This window comes from Bos indicus x Bos taurus, chromosome 28 (assembly GCF_003369695.1).
Source record: "Bos indicus x Bos taurus breed Angus x Brahman F1 hybrid chromosome 28, Bos_hybrid_MaternalHap_v2.0, whole genome shotgun sequence".
Classification (NCBI taxonomy): domain Eukaryota; kingdom Metazoa; phylum Chordata; class Mammalia; order Artiodactyla; family Bovidae; genus Bos; species Bos indicus x Bos taurus.
The window spans coordinates 13044982-13072842 of NC_040103.1; the positions used below are offsets into that span (position 1 = coordinate 13044982).

The window sequence follows — 27861 nt, forward strand, 5'->3', positions numbered from 1 at the left end:
GAAGAAGCCGATCCTCGTGACGTCACCCAAAGTGGAAGCGCAATTCCCGAGTGGGGCGCAGAAGCCTTCCGCGCATGAGCAATTCCACCTCCTTTCAGTGGTCGCCATTGTCCACCTCACGCCCCCGGGGGGAGAGGACTCAGGAGCCTCCAGGTCCGCTAGGCGCCGCAGAGGGCGGGCCTGGAACCTGCGCGGGCCAGGAGCGAAGGCCGAGCCCCTGCAGGTGTGTCGGAGGCCTCACTACGGGCGCTAGGCCGGGTTGGGGGGAAGCCAGGTTTCCGCGGCTGTGCCAAGTCGGGAAATCTGGCAGCCGACGGCCGCCCCCCTCTACGCGCCGGACTGCCCTTAGAGGAGGCCTGGGGAGGAGGCCAGGCAAGGGGCCTGGCGGAGGGACGGTTGTCTGCAGCCCCGTTCCTCCCCAGGAGCCGCGTTTCTCGACCTGCGGGAAAGGGGTGGCTGGAGGAGGCCTGGGGCGCGCGAGAGAACGGCCGATTGTGACGTGTATCCCAAGCCCGTCACGTCCGCGCCGGCGCGTGGGCGGCGCTGGCTGCTGGAGACGTGGCGCTGTGAAACCAGAGGGATCTGGGCTCAACTCCAGAGCCCGCCGGTAAATGGGCAAGTTAATCCGGGTAGGACTCTGATACTCATCTGTAAGAGTACAATAGCCTTTAGGGTCGTTTCTTGTATTAAATAGGGAAGTGTATATGAAGTATGATAAGGCTTCAATAAAGGTGAGCTGCTTTTCTCATTATGCTGTTCTTTTCATTATTGGCTCATTTAATAATAACCATCCTTCGAATCGGTATTAACCACCTCCATTTAATAAATACAGATACTAAAGGTTCAGAGAGAGAAACTGGTTTAGCCATCATTAGCAGGTGGGATTTAAATTCTGATTTGTTTTACTCTGTATTCATGCTGTTTCCCACCCTGAAGTTTTATTTAATACAGTGATTGTCCCTGAGCACCACCAGCGTGTCATGGATCTAGTCTTACCTTAGTGTTAGTCGCTCAGTAGTGGCCGACTCTTTGCGACCCCATGGACTGCAGCCCACCAGGCTCCATTGTCCATGAGATTTTCCAGACAAGGATGCTGGAGTGGGTTGCCATTTCCTTCTCCAGGAATCTTACCTTACAGTATTCTATTTTCCTTAGAACCCCTGTGTAAAAGGTTAAGGCCCTTCTGCATTCTCTGACCTGTGTATTCTCAGATGACTGTTAAACATGGAAATTTAAACCATAGTTGAAACCCTGAATTTTAAGTTTTACTGGAGAAGCTAAGAATCGTATCCAAGCCAGGTCGGAAATGGGACAGACTTTTTAAAAAGATGAAAACTGCGGTTTCATCCATGCTCCATATTATGAAGGTGATATCATGCCTCTGATTGGATGGTGCATCTAGATTTAGTAAGTAGACGTTTTGTAAGTACCAGGGCGGCTGGAAGTGGTGTCCTCTGCATATGGGAAGGACCTCACATTATGGCATCTAGTTAACTTTTGCTCGCTACATGAAGTGCCTGTTTGGGGATTATGGTGCCGAATTGTTATTTTAGAAGTTAAATTTGTGTCACTGTGAACAGATTAGATGGCTGTGTCAGAATTCATTAAGGCCTATCTGCACTTTGTTTGCTCTAGGCCCCAGTCCAAGGTTGGAGGGGACAGTGCATGCCCTGGTTCTATTGTATCTGTGGTGTTGAATTGAAGATTTACAGAATTAGAATAGTACATGATTGTTTAAAATTACCTAATTCCTTCTCATGTTAAAGATAAAAGCATAGAACTAAGACTGTCACTAGGTTTGTTAATAGAGCTTAGCAGAGCTGGAGCCTCCCTGTCACTACACCATTTACAGTCAAAACAAAATTTTTGAAAAAGTGATTTTGGAGAAAATGAAATTTAGGAAGAAGAAAAATCCTATTTTTGAGAGCTTTGAAGACTTTCTAACCTTGTGGGGTTTATAATATTGATAGGCAAAATTGTTATGTAACTTAAAGATTTTCCATATTAATAGATATTTCTCTTTACAAACATTATTTGTAATGCCGGTATAGGGTTCCATACTTTGGATATATATTATATACCTTGATTAACTAATCTGCTATTATTGGACATACAAGTTTTCAGTTGTTTGTATTATTTAGTAATGGACACATAATTTTTGAAACAGCCAATAGGAAAGCATGTTTAGATTCAAAAATGTTCAGATTCATCAAGATTATATGAGTCACCAATGGACAGGTGGGTACTCCTTTATCATGGTCCTTCCTATTCCTTCGTGTGGCTCAAAGGGACGTTTTCCCAGAGGTTTATCTTTTACTAAAATGTTGTATGTAAATTTCTCACAGGTGATCCTGACTTCAAGATAAGGTCTCTTAGGACTTCTGTCTTTCAACTTTTCCTCTCCTGACTTCATAGTTTCTATACTTTCCAATAGCAGCAGAAAATGAACAAGTACAGGGTAAGTCATTTATTTACCTCTTTCTTTATTTCACTCTGTAAGTTTTCAGTGAGTTTTATGAAAGAGAGACCATATATTAAATTAGAAATGTGGAAATCATTAAAAATCACCTTTGGGGAAGATATTGTTTGAATACAACAAGTTACAAGGTGTGTTCTGGGAACCCCAAGACCCTTCCGTGAGTCTGTGAGGTCAAAACATAATGTGTGTGCTCTGTCATCCCTGACTCTCTGTGACCCCATGGTCTGTAGCCCGCCATACTCCTCTGTCCATGGAATTTTCCAGGCAAGAATAGTGGGGCAATTTGCCATATCCTTCTCCAGGGTTTTCTCCAACCCAGGGATCGAACCCAGATCTCCCACACTGCAGGCAGATTCTTTACAATCTGAGCCACGAGGGAAGCCCCTCAGAACATAATGCTGCTGCTGCTAAGTCGCTTCAGTTGTGTCCGACTCTGTGCGGCCCCATAGATGGCAGCCCACCAGGCTCTGCCATCCCTGGGATTCTGCAGGCAGAAACACTGGAGTGGGTGCCATTGCCTTCTCTGTCAAAACATAATACCAGGATACAAATTGCCTTTTACACTGATGAAATTAGCACTGATAGTGTAAAAGCACAGCTGCCTACCTGGCATAAATCAGGATGATGACACCAATGACTATATTCCTCCACAATACGTTGCATAGTTAAAAAAAATTGCCACCTTTACTTAAGGATGTCTTTGATGAAACAGTAAAAGTTATTAATTTTATTAAATCTTGACCTTTGAGTACACATCTTTTTCTTACCCAGTGGGATGAAATGGAAAGTTCATAAATTTGCTGCATACTGGTATATGATGGTTGGTTGTCTTGAGGAAAAGCACTTAAAGTGATTGATTTGTGAGCTTACCTAGCCACTTTTTTTCATGAAATCTCATTTTTATGTGAAAGAGCAACTGACAGACAAACTATGGTATTCACGTGGTATTCATACATTTTCTCAAAAATGAGTGAAGTGAGCCTGTCAATTGATGGGAAATACCTGTTTGTGTTTGTTGCTAACATTAAAAGTGCTTTCAAGTGAAAATCAGAATGTTGGAAAACTTGCAAAGTTAACAAATGCTAATATTTAAAGATTTTTCTGATGAGATTGATAAGAGTATTAATGAATGTGATTTTTAATGTTAATAAAGTGTGTCAATATTTGAGCAATATTTCTGATGTATGTGCTCAAAGGTAAACTCAAGCAATGTAAGAGAACAGCATGTTAAAAGTGAGGAAGAAGGAATAAGTTGATTAAGGAATGCCACTCTAAAAAGTAATATTTGAGGAATATCTTGAATTAAGTGAGATATCCAGGTAGAAATCTGGAGGAAAAGCATTCTTCATAGATGGAAAAGCAGATGCAGGCACCCTGAGGCATGTTCCAAAAACAGTATTGAGAGAGAGGTGAACTTGGGAGACAGCAGTAAAACTTAAGGTCTAAGAGGTAGAGGGAGTAGAATATGTAGGATTTTACTGGCTATAGAAATTAATTTTTTATTCATTAAATTATTTTAAAAATCATACTTTATGCAGTCAAAGTAATACACATAACATATAAGTATAATTTAGGGAATACTAATTAAGTAATACCACTCTATGTCCTGTCTGACTTAAGCAATGAAAATTACCCTGTGTACCCTTCCTTAAATCTCATCCTACCATTAACCAGAGAAAATTCTGAATTCTGTGGTAACCATTTCTTTGCTTTTTGAACTTAATTTTTAAAAACAAAACAGCATACTTAGCAATTAATGAAATTCCTGGCCGTTTGGTGAGTGCTTGATGTAGTTTGTCTTACATAATCCTCTCAGCCAACTTGGGAAGTGTTATTACCACCATGCCATACATTTTCAGTGTGGAAATTTTCTTTTATTGACTAGAAATCATAGCCTTTTGGCTTGAATGTGGGAAAAATAGAGACTCTAGAAAGAGGGAAATTTTTAACCTATTCTACAGTTCTGCTTTGGTCAGTATTGAACACATTTAAAAATTTTCCTTATAGTATTAATTCAGGGGTGGCACATGACGTTTTTCTTACCTTAGTCTCTGTAACTTACTGCTGAATGGTCAGTTTGGGACAACAGAAATAATTAGTAACCTTTTTGTTTTCTGAAATAATTTTAAGTGCAGTCATCACTACAAACTCTTGGAAAAGTTTAATTTATGCAGATAGTTTGATTTTTAAGGGATTTTGGCCAAATTAGATCTTTCTTTTAATTATTTCTTGCATCTCTCAAGTTCTACTGGCATCAGCTTTTATCTGTTTGAAAATAGCATTTTTAGTTATTGTTTTTATTCTGCTTGCCTGTTGTTTTAGTGAGGGTCTGCTGGTAGAAATTCTCAGTTTTCTCTATATGAAATATCTACAAAGAGCTTTTTCATTGTGTGTGGAAATCTTGATTGACAGTTTTTACCTTTTAAAACATTGAAAAGCATTCACTGTCTTCTACTACTAGTACTATTGAAAATTCACCTGTTAACTTTGAAATAAATTTGTCTGGGGCTAGCTGCTTTTTAAGATAACTTTTATTCTAGTATGTTTTATGTATATTTCTTTTTATCCTACTGAGATTTATTGTACTTCCTTTGGATTGAGTATTTGAGTATTTTGAGTATTACATTGTATTTTCTTTATTGACTTTGAAGCTTTATGTGTTATTTTGTTTACTCCTTAGTCTGGAGATTACAACATGCACCATTAAAATAATGGTGTCTTCAAATACTATACTCATGAACAGTGTAATGAACTTTTATCAGTATAATTCTCTTTATACCCTCAAACCTTATGGTCCTTATATCTCACTTTTATATTTTTTAACCCCCAATACTTGTTATTTTGCTTTAAACAATATTAATATTCTAAAGAAACATGTGTGCACATGTGTAAATAACTCTTACTGTTTATATATGTATCTGCTTTGGGAGCTCATTATTCCTTCCTATGGGTCTAGGGTTCTCTCTTGATATATTTTCCCTTCAGTCTAAGCAACTTATTTTATTATTTCATGTATTCTGCACTGATGGTGACAAATCTACTTAGCTAGTCTTTATGAAAATGTCTTTATTTCACTGTGGTTTTTGAATGATATTTTGCTAGGTATAGAACTGTGTTGAGAGTTTTCTGTTTCTGCATTTTTAGGATGTCTTTGTCTTTTGGCTTCTGTTGTTTCTGATGAGAAACTTGTCTTCATCTTACTGTTATCCACCTGAATATAATGTGTTTTCTCCTCTGTGCTTCAGATTTTCATTCTATCTTTAGTTTTCAATAGTTAGACCATAATGTACATAGGCATGATTTGTTCTGTATCTCTTTTGAAGAATGACAACGATTTATGGGTTGTTGCTTTTTTATCATTTTTTTTTAATTCTCAGAACTCACTCTTCAGATATTTTCTTTGCCTCATCCTCTTTTTCTTTCTAAAATTCCAGTTACACAAATATTGAACTATGTACATACTGTCCCAAATGTTCAGATGATCTATCTAGTTGAGGTTTGTTTTGTGTGTGGGGTCCCTTGGGTTGGCTGTTTCTATTCAGCTGACTTTTTTCAAGTTTATGGCTTCCTTCTTTTGTTCTGTCAGTGTTCTTCATTCATAAGCCTGTAAAATCCACATCTGATATTGTATTATTCAGTTCTAAAAATTCCTGTTTTTTTTCTCTTTGTTTTTCTTTATCTGCTAAGATTCCCCATTATTTCACTTGTATTTTCTATTTTTTTCACTAGGTCATTTAATTTTATTTATTTAGTTTTATTGTAATTACTTTAAAGTCCTTATCTGCTAATCGCAAATCCAGGTTAATCTGTAGGTCTGTTTCAATAGACTCCCTTGTTCAGTATGAATCAAAATGTTCTACTTCTTTGCATGTCTCCTATTTCTTTATTTTATGCTAGACATTATGTGTAAAAGTACAGTAGAGATTGAAGTAAATAATACCTCCATAAAAAGGCACATCCCTTCCTCTGCTTGCTAAGTCACATATGTAGTTGAGCTGGCCCTGGGCTTTAAATTAGACACAGTTCTTCACCAACATCAGATGATTTGAGGGCAGTATCAAGGCTTCCCTTCAGCAGGGCTTGGGTGGTGAACACCACCAAAGCTCCATTGATGTGCTTTATAGCCTAGCATTCAGCTTTTCTTTCAGGTGACTGAGGAGTTCCTGCCCTGTAGAGCTTTTAGCACCTGAGACATCTCATTCTGCCCCAGTGCCCTGCTCCCAACCTTTGCAGGGTCATTGCCATGTACTTAGAGAAAAAAACATCTACTTCTGCTTTATTGACTACACCAAAGCCTTTGACTGTGTGGATCACAACAAACTGGAATATTCTTAAAGAGATGGAAATACCAGACCATCTTACCTGCCTCCTGAGAAATCTGTATGCAGGTCAAGAAGCAACAGTTAGAACTGGAAGTGGAACAATGGATGGGTTCAAAATTAGGAAAGGAGTACGTCAAGGCTGTGTATTCAGTTTGGTTCAGTTCAGTCACTCATTCGTGTCTGACTCTTTGTAACCCCATGGACTGCAGCATGCCAGGCCTCCCTGTCCATCACCAACTCCTGGAGTTTACTCAAACTCATGTCCATTGAGTCAGTGATGCCATCCAGCCATATCATCCTCTGTCGTCCCCTGTGTATTGTCACCCTGCTTATTTAACTTATATGCAGAGTATGTCATGCAAAATGCTGGGCTGGATGAAGCACAAGCTGGAATCAAGATTGCTGGGAGAAATATCAATAACCTCAGATATGCAGATGACACCACCCTTATGGCAGAAAGTGAAGAGGAACTAAGTCTCTTGATGAAAGAGAAAGAGGAGAGTGAAAAATCTGGCTTGAAACTCAACATTCAAAAAACTAAGATCATAGCATCCGGTCCCATTACTTCATGGCAAATAGATGGGGAAACAGTGGAAACAGTGACTGACTTTACTTTTTTGGGCCCCAAAATCACAGCAGATGGTGACTTCAGCCATGAAATTAAGACGCTCCTTGAAAGAAAAACTATGACCAACCTAGGCAGCATATTAAAAAGCAGAGACATTACTTTGCCAACAAAAGTCCGTCTAGTCAAAGCTATGGTTTTTCCAATAGTCATGTATGGATGTCAGAGTTGGACCATAAAGGAAGCTGAGCGCCTTAGAATTCATGCTTTTGAACTGCCGAAGAATTGATGCTTTTGAACTGTGGTGTTGGAGAAGACTCTTGAGGGTCCCTTGGACTGCAAGGAGATCAAACCAGTTAATCCTAAAGGAAATCAGTTCTGAATATTCATTGGAAGGACTGATGCTGAAGCTGAAACTCTAATACTTTGACCATCTGAAGCAAAAAGCTGACTCATTGGAAAAGACCCTGATGCTAGGAAAGATGAAAGGCAGGAGGAGAGGGAGTGAAAGAGGATGAGATGCTTGGATGGTATCACCAACTCAATGGACATAAGTTTGAGCAAGCTCCGGGAGTTGGTGATGGACAGGGAAGCCTGGCGTGCTGCAGTCCATGGGGTCACAAGAAGTCGGACACGACTGAGCGACTAAACTGACAGATGGGGGGAGATAGTATTTGTATTTCAGAGCATCCATATAAATTATGCTTTCCTTTGGTTCCAGAAACTGCTTCCCCAGCTTAAAATGAACTTATTACTTTGTGACATTTGATAGGAAGTAAAAAAGTTCCACAGATACAAAGCTTCTGTTTGGGGACCTCTTGAATATGAAATCCCCATTCAGTTACCAGGTAGTGTCAGCAGGCAAGTTGGTGTTGGCTTGCTTTGTGACCAGAATTCTTAGGGATTCTGATACATCACACAAGATCATAAGCAAACATTAAATGTTTATTAAAAGTTGAACAGTTTCCTCTCTTACCTGCTTGCCCTGGAGAATGAAATAAATTGTGGTTTTCTGTTTGCTTTTGAAATATTTGTCTCTTCTGAATTTTTTCCTTTGTTTACCTTTAGATTCTCAGATCTCTGACTTTAGAAAATAGTTTTGTAGGTTAGGGGCTTGTTCTCATTGTTAAGGTAAGATCAGTTTCTCTTTTGCTCCTCTACATTCTATCAGGAATTGTTTCTTTATCCTTATTTTAGAGATGCTAGCCCTGAGGTGCTTTTGCTTTACATTTTTATCCTGGCTATGACATTTGAAAATGCCCTGAAAATTCTAAGCAGGGGTAGGACTTATCTCAATTAATTTCACTTTTTTCTTGGATCTCTTAAAAAATATTTATTTTTGGCTGTGTTAGGCCTTCATTACTGTGCAGACTTTCTCTAGTTGCAGCAAATGGGGGCTACTCTCTAGTTGCAGTGTGTGGGTTTCTCTTGCTGCAGAGCATGGGCTCTAGGGCATGTGGGGATTCAGTAGTTTTGGTTCCCAAGCTCTAGAGCACAGGCTAAATAGTTGTGGCATGCGAGCTTAGTTGCTCTGAGGCATGTGGGATATTCCCGGATCAGGGATCAAACCCATGTCTCCTGCATTGGCAGATGGATTCTTTACCATTGAGCCACCAAGGGAGCCCTTGGATCTTTACCCTTCAAATTCTAGTGCTTAAGTTAATATTTGATACTTTCATATAGCTGTTTTTATTGTGTTTGTGGTGGGTTGCTTTTTGCTTTTTCTTTTTTAAAATTGAAGTGTAGTTGATTTATTTATAATTGTAGTAACACACACACAACAAAATTTACCATCATAACAAATTTTAAATGTATAGATTTGTGGCATTAAGTATATTCGCATTGTTGAGCAACTGTCACTGTCACCATTCCCCCCATACTTCGGGAAACACCATTCTACTTTCTGTCTGTATGAATTTGACTACTCTAGGTGCCTCATATAAGTAGAATCCTATAGTATTTGTCCTGGCTTATTTGACTCAGAACAGTGTGTTTAAGGCTCATCCATGTTGTAGCATGTCACAGGATTCCCTTCCTTTTAGGGCCAAATAATATTCCATTGTTTGATACATATTACATTTTGCTTATGTAATATACATAATTTTGTTTACACTTGTTGGTGGACACCTTGGTTACTTGTACTTTGTAGCTATTGTGAATAATGCTTTTATTATGAACATTGATGTACAAATATCTGTTTGTGACCCTGCTTTGAATTCTTTTGTATACATAACTAGAAATGGGATTGCTGGATCATATGGTAATTCCCTGGTGGCTCAGCAGTTTTAAAGAATCTGCCTGCCAATGCAGGAGACACGAGTTTGATCCCTGGTCAGAAAGATGCCCTGGAAGAGGATATGGCAGCCCACTCCAGTATTCTTGCCTGGGAAATCCCACAGATGGAGAAGCCTGGTGGACTACAGACCATAGGGCTGCAAAAGAGTTGGACATGACTTATTGACTAAACAATAAGAATTCAGTTGTATGTGTGTACCCCATATACCAGTTGACAAATATATAGGTTGTTTTGGTTTTGGGGGGCAATTATGAAAAGAGCTGTTATAAACATTTGCATTCAGATGTTTGTGTGTACCCAGATTTTAATTTCTCTTTGGGTAAATACTTCAGCATGTGCTTACTTGGTCATATGGTATTGTTATAATTAATTTTATAAGAAACTGCCAAATTGTTTTCTTGAATAGCTTGTGCTCTTACTGCAATGTATCAGAGTTCCACTTATTTCCCATTCTTGTCAGCACTTGGTATTTCAGTTTGCTTTTTTCCTAAAGTTATTTAGATAGGTGTGCTTTGCTATCCCATTGTGGTTTCAATATGCATTCTTCTAATGACTAATGATACTGAAAATCTTTTGATGTGCTTGTGTTATCCATATATCTTCTATTGTTAAGTGTCTCTTCAAATCTTCTGTTCATTTTTAAATTGGGCTGTTTTCTTAATGAATGTTCAAAATTCTTTATGTATTCTGTATACAAGAACAATACTTTGTTAGATTTGTGATTTTCAAATATTTTCCTCACTATTTGTGGCTAATCTTTTATTCACCTAACACTGTATTTCACGAAAATGTGATGAACTCCATATTTTTCTTTTTAATTTCTTTTGGTATCATGTCTAAAAAGTCTTTAAAGTCACAAAGACTTTTCTTCTAAAATAATTTTGTAGTTTAACATTTTATATTTAGATCTATACTTGATTTTTGTATGAAGAATAAGTTACTGACTAGGGTTCATTTTGTGTATGGATCCCCATTTTTTTCATTGCCACTTATTGAAAAGCAAATGATATATGTTATCTTAACACATATTAACTTAGCATGTATATGATACATAAAAAGTTAAAGATGTGCTTGTACATGAGTTAATATGCAAACATACATGTACTTACTGTCTGCTGAGAGGGCCTGTAAGCAGTGACATCTCAGTAGCCATGAGCAAACCTTGCACACAGGTCTTGGTTTCTAAGTATCATTCTACAATAAAAGGAACCAGAATTCCACAGAGAAAATGATTGATTCTAGGGCAAAGGCAAGGCTAACATAAAATAAGCCCAGAGCATTTTGTAGTATTAGAAATTAAGGACTTCTCAAAAGCACAGTGATGGGGACATATCAAATGGACATAGGCACCAACCCCAAAGAGCTTCTCATGGCAAGTCCAGTTCAGTCGCTCAGTAGTGTCCAGCTCTTTGCAACCCCATGAACCGCAGCACGCCAGGACTCCCTGTCCACCACCAACTACCAGAGTTTACCTAAACTCATGTCCATCGAGTGAGTGATGCCATCCAACCATCTCATCCTCTGTCGTCTGTTTCTCCTCCTGCTCTCAATCTTTCCCAGCATCAGGGTCTTTTCAAACAAGTCAGCTCTTTGCATCAGGTGTCCAAAGTATTGGAGTTTCAGCTTTAGCATCAGTCTTTCCAAAGAACACTCAGGACAGATCTCCTTTAGGATGGACTGGTTGGATCTCCTTGCAGTCCAAGGGATTCTCAAGAGTCTTCTCCAACACCACAGTTCAAAACCATCAGTTCTTCAGCACTCAGCATTCTTTTTAGTCCAACTTTCACATCCATACATAACCACTGGAAAAACCATAGCCTTGACTAGACGGACCTCTGTTAACAAAGTAATGTCTCTGCTTTTTAATATGCTATATAGGTTGGTCATAACTTTCCTTCCAAGGAGTGTCTTTTAATTTCATGGCTGCAGTCACCATCTGCAGTGATTTTGGAGCCCCCAAAAATAAAAGTCAGCTACTGTTTCCCCATCTATTTGCCATGAAGTGATGGGACCAGATGCCATGATCTTCGTTTTCTGAATGTTGAGCTTTAAGCCAACTTTTTCACTCTCCTCTTTCACTTTCATCAAGAGGCTCTTTAGTTCTTCTTCACTTTCTGCCATAAGAGTGGTGTCATCTGCATATCTGAGGTTATTATTATTTTTTCCAGCAATCTTGATTCCAGCTTGTACTTCTTCCAGCCCAGCGTTTCTCATGATGTACTCTGCATATAAGTTAACTAAGTAGGGTGATAATATACAGCCTTGACATGCTCCTTTTCCTGTTTGGAACCAGTCTGTTGTTCCATGCCCAGTTCTAACTGTTGCTTCCTGACCTGCATACAGGTTTCTCAAGAGGCAGGTCAGGTGGTCTGGTATTCCCATCTCTTTCACAGTTTTCCACAGTTTATTGTGATCCACACAGTCAAAGGCTTTGGCATAGTCAATAAAGAAGAAATATATGTTTTTCTGGAACTCTCTTGCTTTTTCCATGATCCAGCGGATGTTGGCAACTTGATCTCTGGTTCCTCTGCCGTTTCTAAAACCAGCTTGAACATCTGGAAGTTCATGGTTCATATATTGCTGAAGCCTGGCTTGGAGAAGTTTGAGCATTACTTTACTAGTGTGTAAGATGAGTACAATTGTGCAGTAGTTTGAGCATTCTTTGGCATTGCCTTTCTTTGGGACTGGAATCAAAACTGACCTTTTCCAGTCCTGTGGCCACTGGACTTATGACAGAGCTGGAACAATTTGAGCAACAAAATAAATAACATGGTATTGGATTCTAACCCTAAGTAATAAATATTTGAGACCACAGTGATATAAGTAAATGATTGAATAAATAAATGGGAAGAAGAGAGCCCTCTGAAGAATTCCAAATAATATATCTAGATTCTACCCCCTCTTGGAGATGGGGCCTATTCCCTCCTTTCTTGAATAGGGGCTAGACTTAGTGATTGCTTTCAAAGAATACAGTATGAAAAGGAGATACAGTTACTTTACAGTGGAGAAAACTGGCAACCACTACCTTACAAAGTGATCCAGGTTAACGTCACCTGTGATATGATGTACCCCCTGATATACTGTGATAAGAAGGGCTCTGGGTTATTCTCCCAGAGAATCTCAGTCTAATCGAACGGAAAAACACTAGACAAAATGCAAATTAAAAGGTATTCTAAAAAGTATCTGTCTAGTATTTCTCAAAGTTGTCAAGGTCATAAAACACAGGAAAGACTGTCACAAACCGTAAGAGATATGACAACTAAATGCAATATAGTATTCTGAATTAGATCATGGGATGAAAAAAGGGACGTTAAAGAAAAGACTGGTGAAAGTCTGGAGTTTGATTAAGTGTCCATTGTTCCAGCACTGTTTTTTGAAATGACTGTTTATCCACTGAATTTCTTTTGAACCTTTATCAAAATTATATGTGTGGTTCTATTACTGGATACACTATTTTTGTTCCACTGATCCTGAGTGTTTATCCTTTTGCTAATAACACAATTAATACAGCTTTGTGATAAGTCTGAAATCAGGTAGTGGATTTGCTGATATTTTGTTGAAGATTTTTGTATCATAATCATGAGAGATACTGGTTGGTAGTCAATATGCTGGTAAGTGTTTTAACGATCAGAGTTTTAGGTACTGAGAGAGAAACCTGGTTTTGTATTCTTTACCAACTTTTGTGGTATAAATACCCCTGCTGTGGCTAATTTCAAGCTACAAAATAATTTTAATCAATTGCTAAAAATTTAACAACCAGCACTCTTAATCTGGTACAAACAGGTGCCAACCTCCACTGTAATTTTCTTTTATGGTAATGTTTCTGTTAGGTTTAGGTATCAGGGTAATATGAGCTTCATAAAATGAATCGAGAACAGTTCTCTCCTCTTTGTTTTATGGTAGAGACAAAAGAGAGAAGTCAGTCATGTCTGATTCTTTGCAACTCCATGGACTGTAGCCTACCAGGCTCCTCTGTCCATGGGATTTTCCAGGCAAGAATACTGGAGTGGGTTGCCATTTCCTTCTCCAGAGGATCTTCCTGACCCAGGGATTGAACCCAGGTCTCCCACATTGCAGGCAGACGCTTTATTGTCTGAGCCACTAGGGAAGATTACATATAATTGGTATTGTTTTGCCATCAATGCTTGGTGGAATTCACTTTTGACACCATTTGGGCCTTAAGATTTGTTAGAAGGTGTTATTGGTTTTAATTGAAGTGAAATTCACATAATATTGACCATTTTCAAGTATACAATTGGATACAATTTAGTATATCCACAATGTTGTGGGACCACTACAACATATAGTTCCAAAACATTTTCACCATCCCAAAAGAAAACCCCATTCCCATTAAACCGTTGTTAAACTATTCCCTCTCCTAGCCCTTGTCTCTGTGCATTTACCCATTCTGAATATTTCATATAAGTGGAATCATATAATATGTGCCTTTTCTGTTTGGCTTCTTTCATTTAGCATGTTTTCCAAATTCATTCACCCTGTACCTTGTATCAATACTTCATTTTTATGAAAAATAATATTCCATTGTATGTTTATACCACAATTGTTTATCAGTTCATCCATTGATTGAGATTCAGGTGGCTTTCACTTTTTGGCTTTGTGAATAGTGCCACTATAGCTTTTGTGTATGAGTATTTGTTTTCAAATCTGTTGGGTATGTATCTAGAAGTGGAATTGATGGGTTGTAGCCTTTGACTGTGTGGATCACAGTAGACTGTGGAAAATTGTGAAAGAGATGGGAATACCAGACCACCTGACCTGCCTCTTGAGAAACCTGTATGCAGGTCAGGAAGCAACAGTTAGAACTGGGCATGGAACAACAGACTGGTTCCAAACAGGAAAAGGAGCATGTCAAGGCTGTATATTATCACCCTACTTAGTTAACTTATATGCAGAGTACATCATGAGAAACGCTGGGCTGGAAGAAGTACAAGCTGGAATCAAGATTGCTGGAAAAAATAATAATAACCTCAGATATGCAGATGACACCACTCTTATGGCAGAAAGTGAAGAAGAACTAAAGAGCCTCTTGATGAAAGTGAAAGAGGAGAGTGAAAAAGTTGGCTTAAAGCTCAACATTCAGAAAACGAAGATCATGGCATCTGGTCCCATCACTTCATGGCAAATAGATGGGGAAACAGTGGCTGACTTTATTTTTGGGGGGCTCCAAAATCACTGCAGATGGTGACTGCAGCCATGAAATTAAAAGATGCTTACTCTTTGGAAGGAAAGTTATGACCAACCTATATAGCATATTAACAAGCAGAGACATTACTTTGCCAACAAAGGTCCGCCTAGTCAAGGCTATGATTTTTCCAGCAGTCATGTATGGATGTGAGAGTTGACCTGTGAAGAAAGCTGAGTGCCGAAGAATTGATGCTTTTGAACTGTGGTATTGGAGAAGACTCTTGAGAATCCCTTGGACTGCAAGGAGATCCAACTAGTCCATCCTAAAGGAGATCAGTCCTAGGTGTTCTTTGGAAGGACTGATGCTAAGGCTGAAACTCCAATACTTTGTCCACCTCATACGAAGAGTTGACTCATTGGAAAAGACTCTGATGCTGGGAGGGATTGGGGGCAGGAGAAGGGGACGACAGAGGATGAGATGTCTGGATGGCATTACCAACTCGATGGACATGAGTTTGAGTGAACTTCAGGAGTTGGTGATGGACAGGGAAGCCTGGTGTGCTGCAATTCATGGGGTCGCAAAGAGTCGGACACGACTGAGTGACTGAACTGAACCGAATGGTAATTGTATATTTAACTTTTCAAGTTATTGATGAACTTTTCCATAGCAGCTGTACCATTTTATATTCCCACAAGCAATGTATAAGGATTACAATTTCTCCACATCCTCCCCATTACTTGTTATTTTGTTTTTTTTTTAAAACACCCATAATAAGGAATGGGAAGTGATATCGTGGTTTTGATTTGGCTTTTCCCTGAAGACTAATAATGATGTTGAGCATCTTTTCATGTGCTCATTTGTATAACTTAAAGAAATGTCTGCTAAATTTCTTTGCTCATTTTTTGTCAGGGTTACCTTTTTTGTTATTGAATTTTTAAGTATATTTTATATATTCTGGATAATATACCTTAATCAGATATATGATTTGCAAATATTCTATTCTGTGAGTTATATTTTTTCCTGTTTTGGTACTATTCTATGATGCATGCAAATTTTAATTTATTTATTATATTTTCTTGGTTGCCACACTGTGTGGCATATGGGATCTTAGTTCCTAAACCAGGGATCAAACCCATGCCCCTTCTATTGGAACTACAGAGTCTTAACACTAGATCACCAAGGAAGTCCCTATAAAAGTTTTAAAGTTGGTAAGATCAGTTTATTTTTCTTTTAATGCTTGTACTTTTTGGTGTCATATCTTGAATCTGTTGTCAAATTCAAGATAAGGAAATTTATTCCTATGTTTTCTTCTAAGTTTTATATTTTTAGCTCTTAATATTTAGGTCAGTGATCTATGTTGTATCAATTTCTTTATATGCAGTGAAGTAGAGGTCAAGTTTTCTTCTTATGCATGTGGTCATCTAGTTGCCAGTGTCATTTGTTGAAGAAATTATTCTTTCTCTATTGAATGGTCTTGTCTTCCTTGTTGAAAATGAGGTGGCCATAGATGTATGGTTTTATTTTCAGACTCTCGTTTCTATCTATTGGACAATATGTCTGTCTTTATGCCAGTCACACTGTTTTGATACTGAAGCTATAACAGTAAGTTTTTTTTTTAATTTTTTTAGTATAAATTTATTTATTTTAATTTCAGGCTAATTACTTTACAATATTGTATTGGTTTTGCCATACATTGACATGAATCCGCCACGGGTGAACATGCATTCCCCATCCTGAACCCCTCTCCCATCTCCCTCCCCATAGTATCCCTCTGGGTCATCCAGTGCACCAGCCCTGAGCATCCTGTATCATGCATCGAACCCGGATTGGCGATTCATTTCATATATGATAATATACATGTTTCAATGCCATTCTCCCAAATCATCCTACCCTTGCCCTCTCCCACAGAGTCCAAAAGACAGTTCTATACATCTGTGTCTTTTTTGGTGTCTCGCTTACAGGGTTAACGTTACCATCTTTCTAAATTCCACATATATGCGTTAGTATACTGTATTGGTGTTTTTCTTTCTGGCTTACTTCACTCTGTATAATTGGCTCCAGTTGCATCCACCTCATTAGAACTAATACAAATGTATTCTTTTTAATGGCTGAGTAATACTTTATTGTGTATATGGAGAAGGCAATGGCACCCCACTCCAGTACTCTTGCCTGGAAAATCCCATGGATGGAGGAGCCTGGTAGGCTGCAGTCCATGGGGTCATGAAGAGTCAGACATGACTGAGCGATTTCACTTTAACTTTTCACTTTTCATGCACTGGAGAAGGAAATGGCAACCGACTCCAGTGTTCTTCCCTGGAGAATCCCAGGGGCGGGGGAGCCTGGTGGGCTGCCGTCTACGGGGTTGCAAAGAGTCAGACATGACTGAAGCGACTTAGCAGCAGCAGCAATACTCTATGGTGTATATGTACCACAGCTTTCTTACCCATTCGTCTGCTGATGGACATCTAGGTTGCTTCCATGTCCTGGCTATTATAAACAGCGCTGCGATGAACACTGGGGTACGCATGTCTCTTTCAATTCTGGTTTCCTCGGTGTGTATGCCCAGCAGTGGGATTGCTGGGTCATAAGGCAGTTCTATTTCCAGTTTTTTAAGGAATCTCCACACTGTTCTCCATAGTGGCTGTACTAGTTTGCATTCCCACCAACAGTGTAAGAGGGTTCCCTTTTCTCCACACCCTCTCCAGCATTTATTGCTTGTAGACTTTTGGATCGCAGCCATTCTGACTGGCATGAAATGGTACCTCATTGTGGTTTTGATTTGCATTTCTCTGATAATGACTGATGTTGAGCATCTTTTCATGTGTTTGTTAGCCATCTGTATGTCTTCTTTGGAGAAATGTCTGTTTAGTTCTTTGGCCCATTTTTTGATTGGGTCGTTTATTTTTCTGGAATTGAGCTGCAGGAGTTGCTTGTATATTTTTGAGATTAGTCATTCGTCAGTTGTTTGATTTGCTATTATTCTCTCCCATTCTGAAGGCTGTCTTTTCACCTTGCTTATAGTTTCCTTTGTTGTGCAGAAGCTTTTAATTTTAATTAGGTCCCATTTGTTTATTTTTGCTTTTATTTGCAATATTCTGGGAGGTGGGTCATAGAGGATCCTGCTGTGATGTATGTCAGAGTGTGTTTTGCCTATGTTCTCCTCTAGGAGTTTTATAGTTTCTGGTCTTACGTTTAGATCTTTAATCCATTTTGAGTTTATTTTTGTGTATGGTGTTAGAAAGTGTTCTAGTTTCATTCTTTTACAAGTGGTTGACCAGATTTCCCAGCACCACTTGTTAAAGAGATTGTCTTTTCTCCGTTGTATATTCTTGCCTCCTTTGTCAAAGATAAGGTGTCCATAGGTGCATGGATTTACCTCTGGGCTTTCTATTTTGTTCCGTTGATCTATATGTCTGTCTTTGTGCCAGTACCATACTGTCTTGATGACTGTGGCTTTGTAGTAGAGCCTGAAGTCAGGCGGGTTGATTTCCTCCAGTTCCATTCTTCTTTCTCAAGATTGCTTTGGCTATTCAAGGTTTTTTGTATTTCCATACAAATTGTGAAATTATTTATTCTAGGTCTGTGAAAAATACCATTGGTAGCTTGATAGGGATTGCATTGAATCTATAGATTGCTTTGGGTAGTATACTCATTTTCACTATATTGATTCTTCCGAACACGGTATATTTCTCCAACTATTAGTGTCCTCTTTGATTTCTTTCACCAGTGTTTTATAGTTTTCTATATATAGGTCTTTTGTTTCTTTCGGTAGATATATTCCTAAGTATTTTATTCTTTTCGTTGCAATGGTGAATGGAATAGTTTCCTTAATTTCTCTTTCTATTTTCTCCTTATTAGTGTATAGGAATGCAAGGGATTTCTCTGTGTTGATTTTATATCCTGCAACTTTACTATATTCATTGATTAGCTCTAGTAATTTTATGGTGGAGTCTTTAGGGTTTTCCATGTAGAGGATCATGTCATCTGCAAACAGTGAGAGTTTTATTTCTTCTTTTCCAATTTGGATTCCTTTTATTTCTTTTTCTGCTCTGATTGCTGTGACCAAAACTTCCAAGACTATGTTGAATAGTAGTGGTGAGAGTGGGCACCCTTGTCTTGTTCCTGACTTTAGGGTCGAAATGCTTTCAGTTTTTCAGCATTGAGGATAATGTTTGCTGTGGGTTTGTCATATAGCTTTTAATATGTTGAGGTATGTTCCTTCTGTTCCTGCTTTCTGGAGGGTTTTATCATAAATGGATGTTGAATTTTGTCAAAGACTTTCTCTGCATCTATTGAGATAATCATATGGCTTTTATTTTTCAATTTGTTAATGTGGTGTATTACATTGATTGATTTGCGGATATTGAAGAATCCTTGCATCCCTGGATAAAGCCCACTTGGTCATGATGTATGATCTTTTTAATGTGTTGTTGGATTCTGTTTGCTAGAATTTTGTTAAGGATTTTTGCATCTATGTTCATCAGTGATATTGGCCTGTAGTTTTCTTTTTGTGTGTCATCTTTTAACAGTAAGATTTTAAGTAAGTGGGAGTCCTTTGATTGTTTCTTTCCCAATTTTGTTTCACTGTTAGAGACTCCTTGCAATTCCGTATAAATTTGAGGATTGGCTTTTCTATTTCTGTGAAGGAGTCATTGAGATTTTAATAGCGATTTCATTGATTCTATAAATTCGTTTGAGTAGTACTGTCACCTGAGCTATATTAAGTCTTACAGTCTATAAACACATACCATCATTTCTTTTATTTAGGTCTTCTTTAATACTTCCAGCGATGTTTTGCAGTTTTCAGTGTGTGAGTCTTATATACTCCTTGAGTAGATTTATCCCTAGGTATTTTATTCTTTTTGATGCTACATTAAATGGAATTGTCTTAATTTCTCTTTTGGATTTTCATTACTGGTAAATAGAAACACAACTGATGTTTGTGTGTTGATCTTATAATTCTGAAATGTGCTGACTTTGTTTATTAGCTCTATTTTTGTGGATTCTTAGGGATATTCTATATGTAGTTTTGTCTTTCACTACTGAGTATAAAGTTAGCTGGGATAGAGGTGGATTAAAAATATCATTTTGAGGTAGTTTCCTTCTATTTCTAGTCTACTAAATGTTTTTATCATGAAAGTGTTGAATTTTGTCAAACACTTTTTTGCATCATCTGAAATGATCTTCTACTTTTCCCCCATTTGCTCTGTTAATGAAATTTATTGACTTTAGTATGTTGAGCCATTCTTGCATTCCTGGGATAAATCACACAAAATCACAGTGTAAATTATAATCTAATTTTTTTATTTTGCTCAATTTGATTTACTAGTAACTTGTTAAAGGTATTCATAAAAGATATTGTTATTGGGTAGAATGCTTTCTCAACTTCATTTAATCCTTTTTCTGAGGTTTTGTCTTGTTCTTTTGTGTGGAACATGTTTCTCTGTCTCATTTTGCTTAATCCTCTGTTTTTATATCTATGCATTTGGTAAATTGGTTACATTTCCCAATCTTAGAGAAGTAATCTTATGTGGAGATATTCTGAGAAACCCAGCAATATATGCTTCTCATCATCAGAGCTATGAGCTCTAAGGGCTCCTTATGTATGGGCTACATGAATCCTTCCTTATTGTGGGCTTGACTGTTGTGGGCAAACTAACAGCCAGGGTTGACCCTCAGCCCTGTTGGAAGCCAGATCCTGCCTCATGCAGTGGCTACTGGCCCACTGTTGCAAGAAGCTGGGTCCCTGCCTGGCTGGCTGCATGTCCTATGGGGTTCCTGGACTGGGACCCAATGCAGCTGGCAGAATAGCCTGAAGTGTACTGGGATTGGTGACGGCTCACTGGTCGGCCAGTAAGCCTCTAGCACTAATAGGCTAGAGGGAGGATTCCAAAATGGTGCTTATTAGAACCAATGTCCTTATGGCAGAACAAGCTTCCAAAGTGGCTGCTACCAGTGTCTGTGTCTTCAAGAGAAGTTCCAGTTGCCTCCTGACTCTCCAAGAGGCTCTCCAAGATCTGTAAATGGGTCTGAGCCAGCCTCACTTCAGATTACTGCCTCTGCACTATGATTTGGACCGTGTGAGATTTTGCATGTGTCCTTTAGAGTGGAGTGTCTGTTTTCTATAGCCCTCTGGCTCTCAAGTTTTACTGGCCTACAAAGCCAGGTGTTCTGGGGGGTTTGTCTTCATGGTGCAGGACCCCTCAGCAGGGGAGCGCAATGTGGGGCTTGGACCTCTGACTCCTTGGGGAGAACTTCTACAGTTTTGACTAGCCTCCCATTTGTGGGTCACCTACTCAGGGATGTGGGTCTTGACTACTAGAGGGGTGTCTCCACCCTCCTATATAGGTCATTGTAGTTCCTTCCTTATATATTTAGTTGTAGGGAATCTTTTTTGCTACTCTTCAGATGATTTTCAAAGATAGTTGCTCTGTAAATCGTTGTAATTTCAGTGTGCCTGTGGAAGGAGGTAAGCTCAGAGTCTTCCTTCTCCACCATCTTGGTCATTCTTTTTTTACCACCTTTTATCTTGTACATATTTCTGTCAATGCACCTGCTATGCATATTGCATTTATGAATTTAATCTTTGCCTCTCTGTTGGAATGTAAGCTCCTTGATGACAAGAATAGTTGCTTTCAATTCATCTTTGTATCTCTAGCAGAGTTCTAGGCATGGAGTGATATCTTAGTAAATATATACTGAACAAACATTTTATATATGTGTAAAACAGGGTACAGGTAGCAGTATATTTTAACTCTCCAGAGTAAATCCTGTAGTTAACACATTAACAGCTAGTTTACGTGTCTTTTTAATGGTACTCTATTTTGATCACTTCCGTTTGAATTGAAATATGTTGTTTCAGGGACCAGTAACATTTAAGGATGTTACTGTGGAATTCACCCGGGAGGAATGGAAATTGCTGGACACTGCTCAGAGGACCCTGTATAGAGAAGTGATGCAGGAGAACTACAGTCACCTCATCTCAGTGGGTGAGGAAATCTTCTGCATCTGTAACTCCAGTAGTTTGCATTTCCTTTCTCACTTACTGAAATTTGTAAATCCCCTGTAGGGTTGAATATTAGCATTGTTTTCAGGGTCAAAGTTGATGAATCCATTTTGGGTACCAGAAAAATATTTGTGTCCCCATGCACTCCCCTAATAGAATAAATTTGCCAAATCTATGTGAGACCTTCATTGTTCTGATCCTAACCTACACTTCCTTATCCTTCAGAGTTTCTGTATTCCAAGTAATTTGTGTTATTTTATCTTTTCTATTAATAGGCTATTGTGCAAATAGGCCAAATGCAATCTTCAAGTTGAAGCAAGGAAAAGAACCATGGATATTAGAAGTACAATTTCCACGTCAGAACAACCCTGGTAAGTTAGAAATTATAACTTGTATAAGGGGGTTGGAATTGGTGCCTTTGATTTTTTGAAATTTTTTTTCAAGAATCTCTTTTTTAAATGTCCTTAAACTTTTGGAAATGATTGAGGATACTTGATCTGCATATGTAAGCAAAATAAATCACACCTCCAGTTTTTGCCTCCTCATCTAAATTCCCTCTTTTGTGTGGGGCAGATGGAGATGGTTGATTTTTTGTTTAAAAAAACATTCCCTCTTTTACTTGACATTTTTAAAGTAGATTTATTTCTTTTTCACTTAAACTCTCATTTTGTCTTTTTGCTAGAATTTCCAGTTACTCCTTGGCATTAAAGTATGCAGCTATAATCTTAAAGTGTTTATAAAATCTATCTTATAAAATTTTCAAGTGCCATTTTTCCTCCTTTCATTAACAATAAAATGCCTTAGATTTTCAGCACCCATTTTAATTTACTATTCTCTCTTTAATCTCTGAAATTGGATTATAAATCATTATGCCTTTCATTAGCTATATTATTTCAGAGCTGATACAAAATACACCTAATTTTCTGTCAAGAACTAGTCTGGCCCTTTATTGCCTGCTGCATCTTATTTTTCCTTGTGGCCCCAAAACATGTGCTAATCTTCATTTTATCTGCTCTCAAGTGCTTTTTATACTTAAGGTCTTATTTCATGAGTATCCCAAGTTAACCTTGCACACATCCCTATCAAATAACTTTGTGTTTTCCTTACAAGTGCCATGAAATTCTAACCCAAAATCTCTACTCATAAGCTCACTTTTTTTCAAGCATTTAAAAATGAATAAACATGAATGTCTGTCAAGATTCTAGAATGACGTTGAATAATTACCCTTTAAAGATCATGTAGAAAATTGAAGCAGAGATGTGGGAGTTAAGATATAAAAGCAGAATAAGACTAGTGTTGAGTCACAGATGCAGTATGTGGTGATACTGAAAATCTCTGGTGCTACAACTGAGAATTCATTCTGTGGGATGGCTTGTACTCTGCTTTTTTTTTAATCTTTTTTTAAAAACCTTTTGGATGTATGTGTTTCTGGGTCTTCTGAACCAGCCAACTAGAAAAAGAATTTTCCTCTAAACATGAGGAAATGGATATTCTGAGAAGGTCACTTTAGTGTTGACATCTAGATTGTTGGGTATGGGCAAAGAGGAATAAAGTGGAAGTTTATAGTCTAATTACTAGAAATCCTAACACTATAAACTAGGTTTGAGAGGGTAAAGACCTATACTTAGCTCCTTCATCGAATATAATCTTTCCTTTGATATTTCCAGTGAATACAGTTGTCTACTAATTTTCCTTATCACCCTACTTACTATTCATTCTCCTTAATGGGCTCACATCATGCTCTGTGAGTCTCACATTCTTGTTCAGCAGCACTTTGAATACCTTTTGTTTTCTGCTCCCTATTCTTTGTGTTTTTTGGTGGGTTTTTTTTTTTTTTTTTTGTCTATACTTTCTCCTCCAAGGTTTTAAGGTCATATTTGTAGTGTCAAAGTTACCTGAATTTATAACTAGATCTCTCTCTCTTCTCTGTAGCAGGTTTTAGTGTTATTTATATGTTTTTTCTAAGCCACTGAGATAGAGGAAGTTTGCACTTAAGAACTCCTTCATTTGAGAATAACAGCCTGAAACCTAAGAATCCACCCTATGAGCATAATAATGTGTTAAGATGTATAAAGTATTAAATTTTGGATTCCTTTGTAGAAGACCTATGCAATACTCATGACCAAGGAGCAAGATGCCCAGAAAGCCAAGCTGAAAATTCAAGGCAAGTTCAAGAATTCAATTTTGAGATTAGAAGCTTTTTAAGAAAGGGTCTTAATAGGGGTACTGGACTTGGAACAGCACTAGTTAACGATAATTGAGAAAACTGAAGCAAATTCCAAAGAACATAATCCAAATGGGAAAGCCCTCTTTCATAATAGAGACCTTTTATAATTCAAGATCAGGAGATTAAAACTCTGAAACAGTCTTTTGATTCTTATTTACATAATAATAGAGGCTTTACTATACAAAGTCAAGTTCAGGCAGTTGAGAAACCTGGAGAATATAATGTAAGTGACATACCTTCTACCAAATGTTAAACCACAGTATATGTCAACATAGAATATTCGCAGTGAAGAAACCCTATGAATCTAATGAATATTGGAAAAACCTCTAGAAATCGGTTCTCAGAGTTACTTGGAAAATATACATAGCAGACCCAACCCCCACCCCCTCACCCCAAAGTCTTATACATTAACGAATTTGGAAATTTCTCTCTAGGAATGGAGAACTCAAGAAACATCAGAAAACTCATACCAATGAAAAAACCTATAAATGTAATGAATGTGGAAAGGCCTTCTACCAGAAGTCTATCCTCATAATACATGAGCATACTCATTCAAAGGACAAACCCGGTGAATGTGAGAAATCTGTTTCTCAGAATGGAGACCTCACAAGACAACCAAAAACTCCTACCAGAGAGAAGACCTATGAATGTAAAGAATGTAAGAAAACTTTCTACCATCTGTCATCTCTCAGTAGACATTTGAGAACTCATGCAGGAGAGAAACCCTACGAATGTAATCAGTGTGAGAAATCCTTCTACCAGAAGCCACACCTCATGGAACATCAGAAAACACACACAGGAGAAAAACCCTTTGAATGTACTGAATGTGGGAAGTTCTTCTATGTTAAGGCATACCTCATGGTACATCAGAAAACACACACAGGGGAGAAACCATATGAATGTAAGGAATGTAGGAAGTCCTTTTCCCAGAAATCACACCTCACAGTACATCAGAGAACACATACAGGGGAGAAACCCTATAAATGTAAGGAATGTGGGAAATTCTTTTCTAGAAATTCACACCTCAAAACTCATCAGCGAACTCACACAGGAGAGAAACCCTATGAATGTAAGGAATGTGGTAAATGCTTTTACCAGAAGTCAGCCTTAACAGTACATCAGCGAACTCATACAGGGGAGAAACCCTTTGAATGTAATAAATGTGGGAAAACCTTTTACTATAAATCAGACCTCACTAAACATCAGAGAAAACACACAGGGGAGAAGCCCTATGAATGTAATGAATGTGGTAAATCTTTCTCTGTGAATTCAGTCCTCAGATTACATCAAAGGACTCACACAGGAGAGAAACCCTATGAATGCAAGGAATGTGGAAAATCTTTCTCTCAGAAGTCACATTTTGTCATACATCAGAGAAAACACACAGGAGAGAAACCCTATGAATGTAAGGAGTGTAAGGAAACATTTTTTCAAAAATCAAAACTCACTGCACATCAGAAGACACACACAGAAGGGAAAAGCTTATAAACAATATCAATTGGAGAATTCTTCTGTCTGAATTTGTCCTTCAGAATAATCAGATAACTCACACAAGACAAAAACCTTATGAAATATCATCAATATGGGAAAGTTGCAGCCAATTCTTTCATCATGGGGAGAAATTCTATAAATCTGTTAGGGAGAAATTTTTACCATATGTCAGACTTGTACTAAATTTCAGACAGCATACATGGTAGAAACACTACAAATGGTAAAACATGAAGGAAACCTCTCTTTCAGAAGTCATACTTTATTGTATGACATTTAAACCATACAGGAGAAATCCTGTAAGAAAAATGAATATCAGGAAATTTCCGTCAGGGTAGCCATCATAAGTGAGGAATTTCTATCAGTATCCTGAGCATTCAGAAATCTTTTTATACCAGTTGGACTCATTAGCACATCCTAAAAGGAGATAATCACAAAGATTAAAACATACATGGAAGGCTTTATCAAGAAGTGATGTTTCAGTGAATGTCAGATCAGTGATATAAAGTATAGAAACTTTTTAAAAAATATTTTAAATATGTGAAACCTTTTACACAAAAATTCTAAGAGAATATGTACAAGGGAACTACTTACACTAGGAGTCATGTTGCAGAAATCTGATTACAACGTTGTTTTAAAGAAACCTGCAAATGTCAGGTATATGAAGTTTTGTAAAAAGCACAAATAAATTGAAAAATGTGGTATCATTAACACATGTGAAAAGTCCTTTAGTATGTAGGACTTACGTGTGAATGTCAGTGTGCTACAGAACACAGATTGTGGATGTTTGATGTGCACGTGAACCCATCCATAACTGTACATAGTGAAATATGTAGCCTTGTTTATTTCAGTAACTTTTATGTGTATGAAGATATCTCTCATTTAGTCTCAGCAGAGACTCCTGTTGTTAACAGAATGTATATTTAAGTGTAGTATTCTTTTAAAATTATAATGTGTCTTTTCCCCCCTCTTTCTGAATGGATATGGATTTTACTGAACTAACCCTTCAGAAAGAATATAAAAATGTTTCTGTAAAATTTGCAACTCTCTTATGGTTGGCCAAATTTTACACTAGGGATACATTTATAGGAAAAAGGCTTCCCTGGTGGCTCAGTGTAAAGAATCTTCTTGCTAATGCTGGAGATACGGGTTCGGTCTCTGGGTTGGGATGGCAACCCACTCATTCCTGTATTCTCGCCTGGGAAATGTCATGGACAGAGGGGCCTGGAGGGCTCTGGTCAATGGGTTCACAAAAGAGTTTGATATGACTTAGCAACTAAACAAAAACAATAAGTTCATTTTTAAAAATAGCTGAAAATCCCTACACAATAAAAAATAATACTATGTGAATAAATATCTGTTAGTGTTGTTTTAGCAAGTTACAGAGCTGTCTGAATTTATATTTTGTATGAGAGTCCTAAATGTTCTTCACTACCTTTTTCTTTCTACTAGAAGCAACATGACATAGAGGTTAAGAGTATGGACTTTTGACTCCTACTGCCCAGGCTGTTTCTAGTATGAGGCACACACCTAACCTCTCTGTGCCTCAGTTTCCTTTTTCATAAAAAAGTGATAATAGGATTGCTTTGAGTTGTAAATGAGTTAATATTTTTAAAGCACTTAGAGTAGTGTCTGAGACAAAGGAAGAGCTATATGTTAGATACTATCATAATAATTTGTATTTCTTGAATTATTCTGCAAAATAAAAGGTTGGCTACCAGCATTAGCCCCTCACTTTACTGCTGCAGTGCCTTGCTTTGATTTGGTTGTACATTTTTCTGCAAATGATTCAGATCTGGCCCACTGCCTGCAATGTTTTACCTTTATGAATGGTTGAAAAAGATTATTTTGTGATGTGAAAACTATGATATTCAAACTTATGTGTCTGTAAATTCAACTTTTGTTAGAACTAATAAAAAATGTTTGTTTTGCCTGTGGCTGCCTTCACATTACAGTAGCAAAGCTGAGTAGGCTAAAGAAGACCATATGCCCCACAGGGCCTAAGATAGTTACTTTCTGGTATCTTACAAACTCAAGTTTTCTTAGAGCTGAAAACATCACAGCCAACATAGAGGTATATTTTTATATATGGTATGTGTTTCAGAAATTATGCATATATCAGTTTGTGGGTAGGTGGAGGTTTTTTGCAATATCTTTGTTATGTGCATTAAATATATATGTTACAAGACTATAAGCATTAGAGTTTTTTTTCAAAGATATGTTTTAGCTGCCGGACTGTCATAGCATCAAAACAAATACCCTGATGGAATGTAGCAGTAAATTATGAAATAAACATTGTCTAAATTAATTGATCCCTACTCACAGTATTCCT

General features: G+C 37.8%; 1 protein-coding gene across 4 annotated transcripts; it reads left to right on the plus strand.

The window, feature by feature from the left end:
• The first annotated feature begins 71 nt into the window (after window positions 1-71).
• LOC113885481 (zinc finger protein 25-like) lies at window positions 72-27847 on the plus strand. Of its 4 annotated transcripts, XM_027530857.1 has the most exons (7): window positions 238-731; window positions 1212-1407; window positions 2346-2458; window positions 21671-21797; window positions 22090-22185; window positions 23915-23978; window positions 24476-27847. In XM_027530857.1, the coding sequence occupies exons 3-7, from the start codon at window positions 2444-2446 to the stop codon at window positions 25527-25529; spliced, it is 1356 nt and encodes a 451-aa protein (XP_027386658.1). In that variant the 5' UTR covers window positions 238-731; window positions 1212-1407; window positions 2346-2443; the 3' UTR covers window positions 25530-27847. The 4 variants fall into 4 exon arrangements, with proteins under 4 accessions (XP_027386660.1, XP_027386658.1, XP_027386659.1 ...); XM_027530859.1 differs by lacking the exons at window positions 238-731; window positions 1212-1407 and adding an exon at window positions 72-223; XM_027530858.1 differs by lacking the exon at window positions 1212-1407.
• The last annotated feature ends 14 nt before the right edge of the window (window positions 27848-27861 follow it).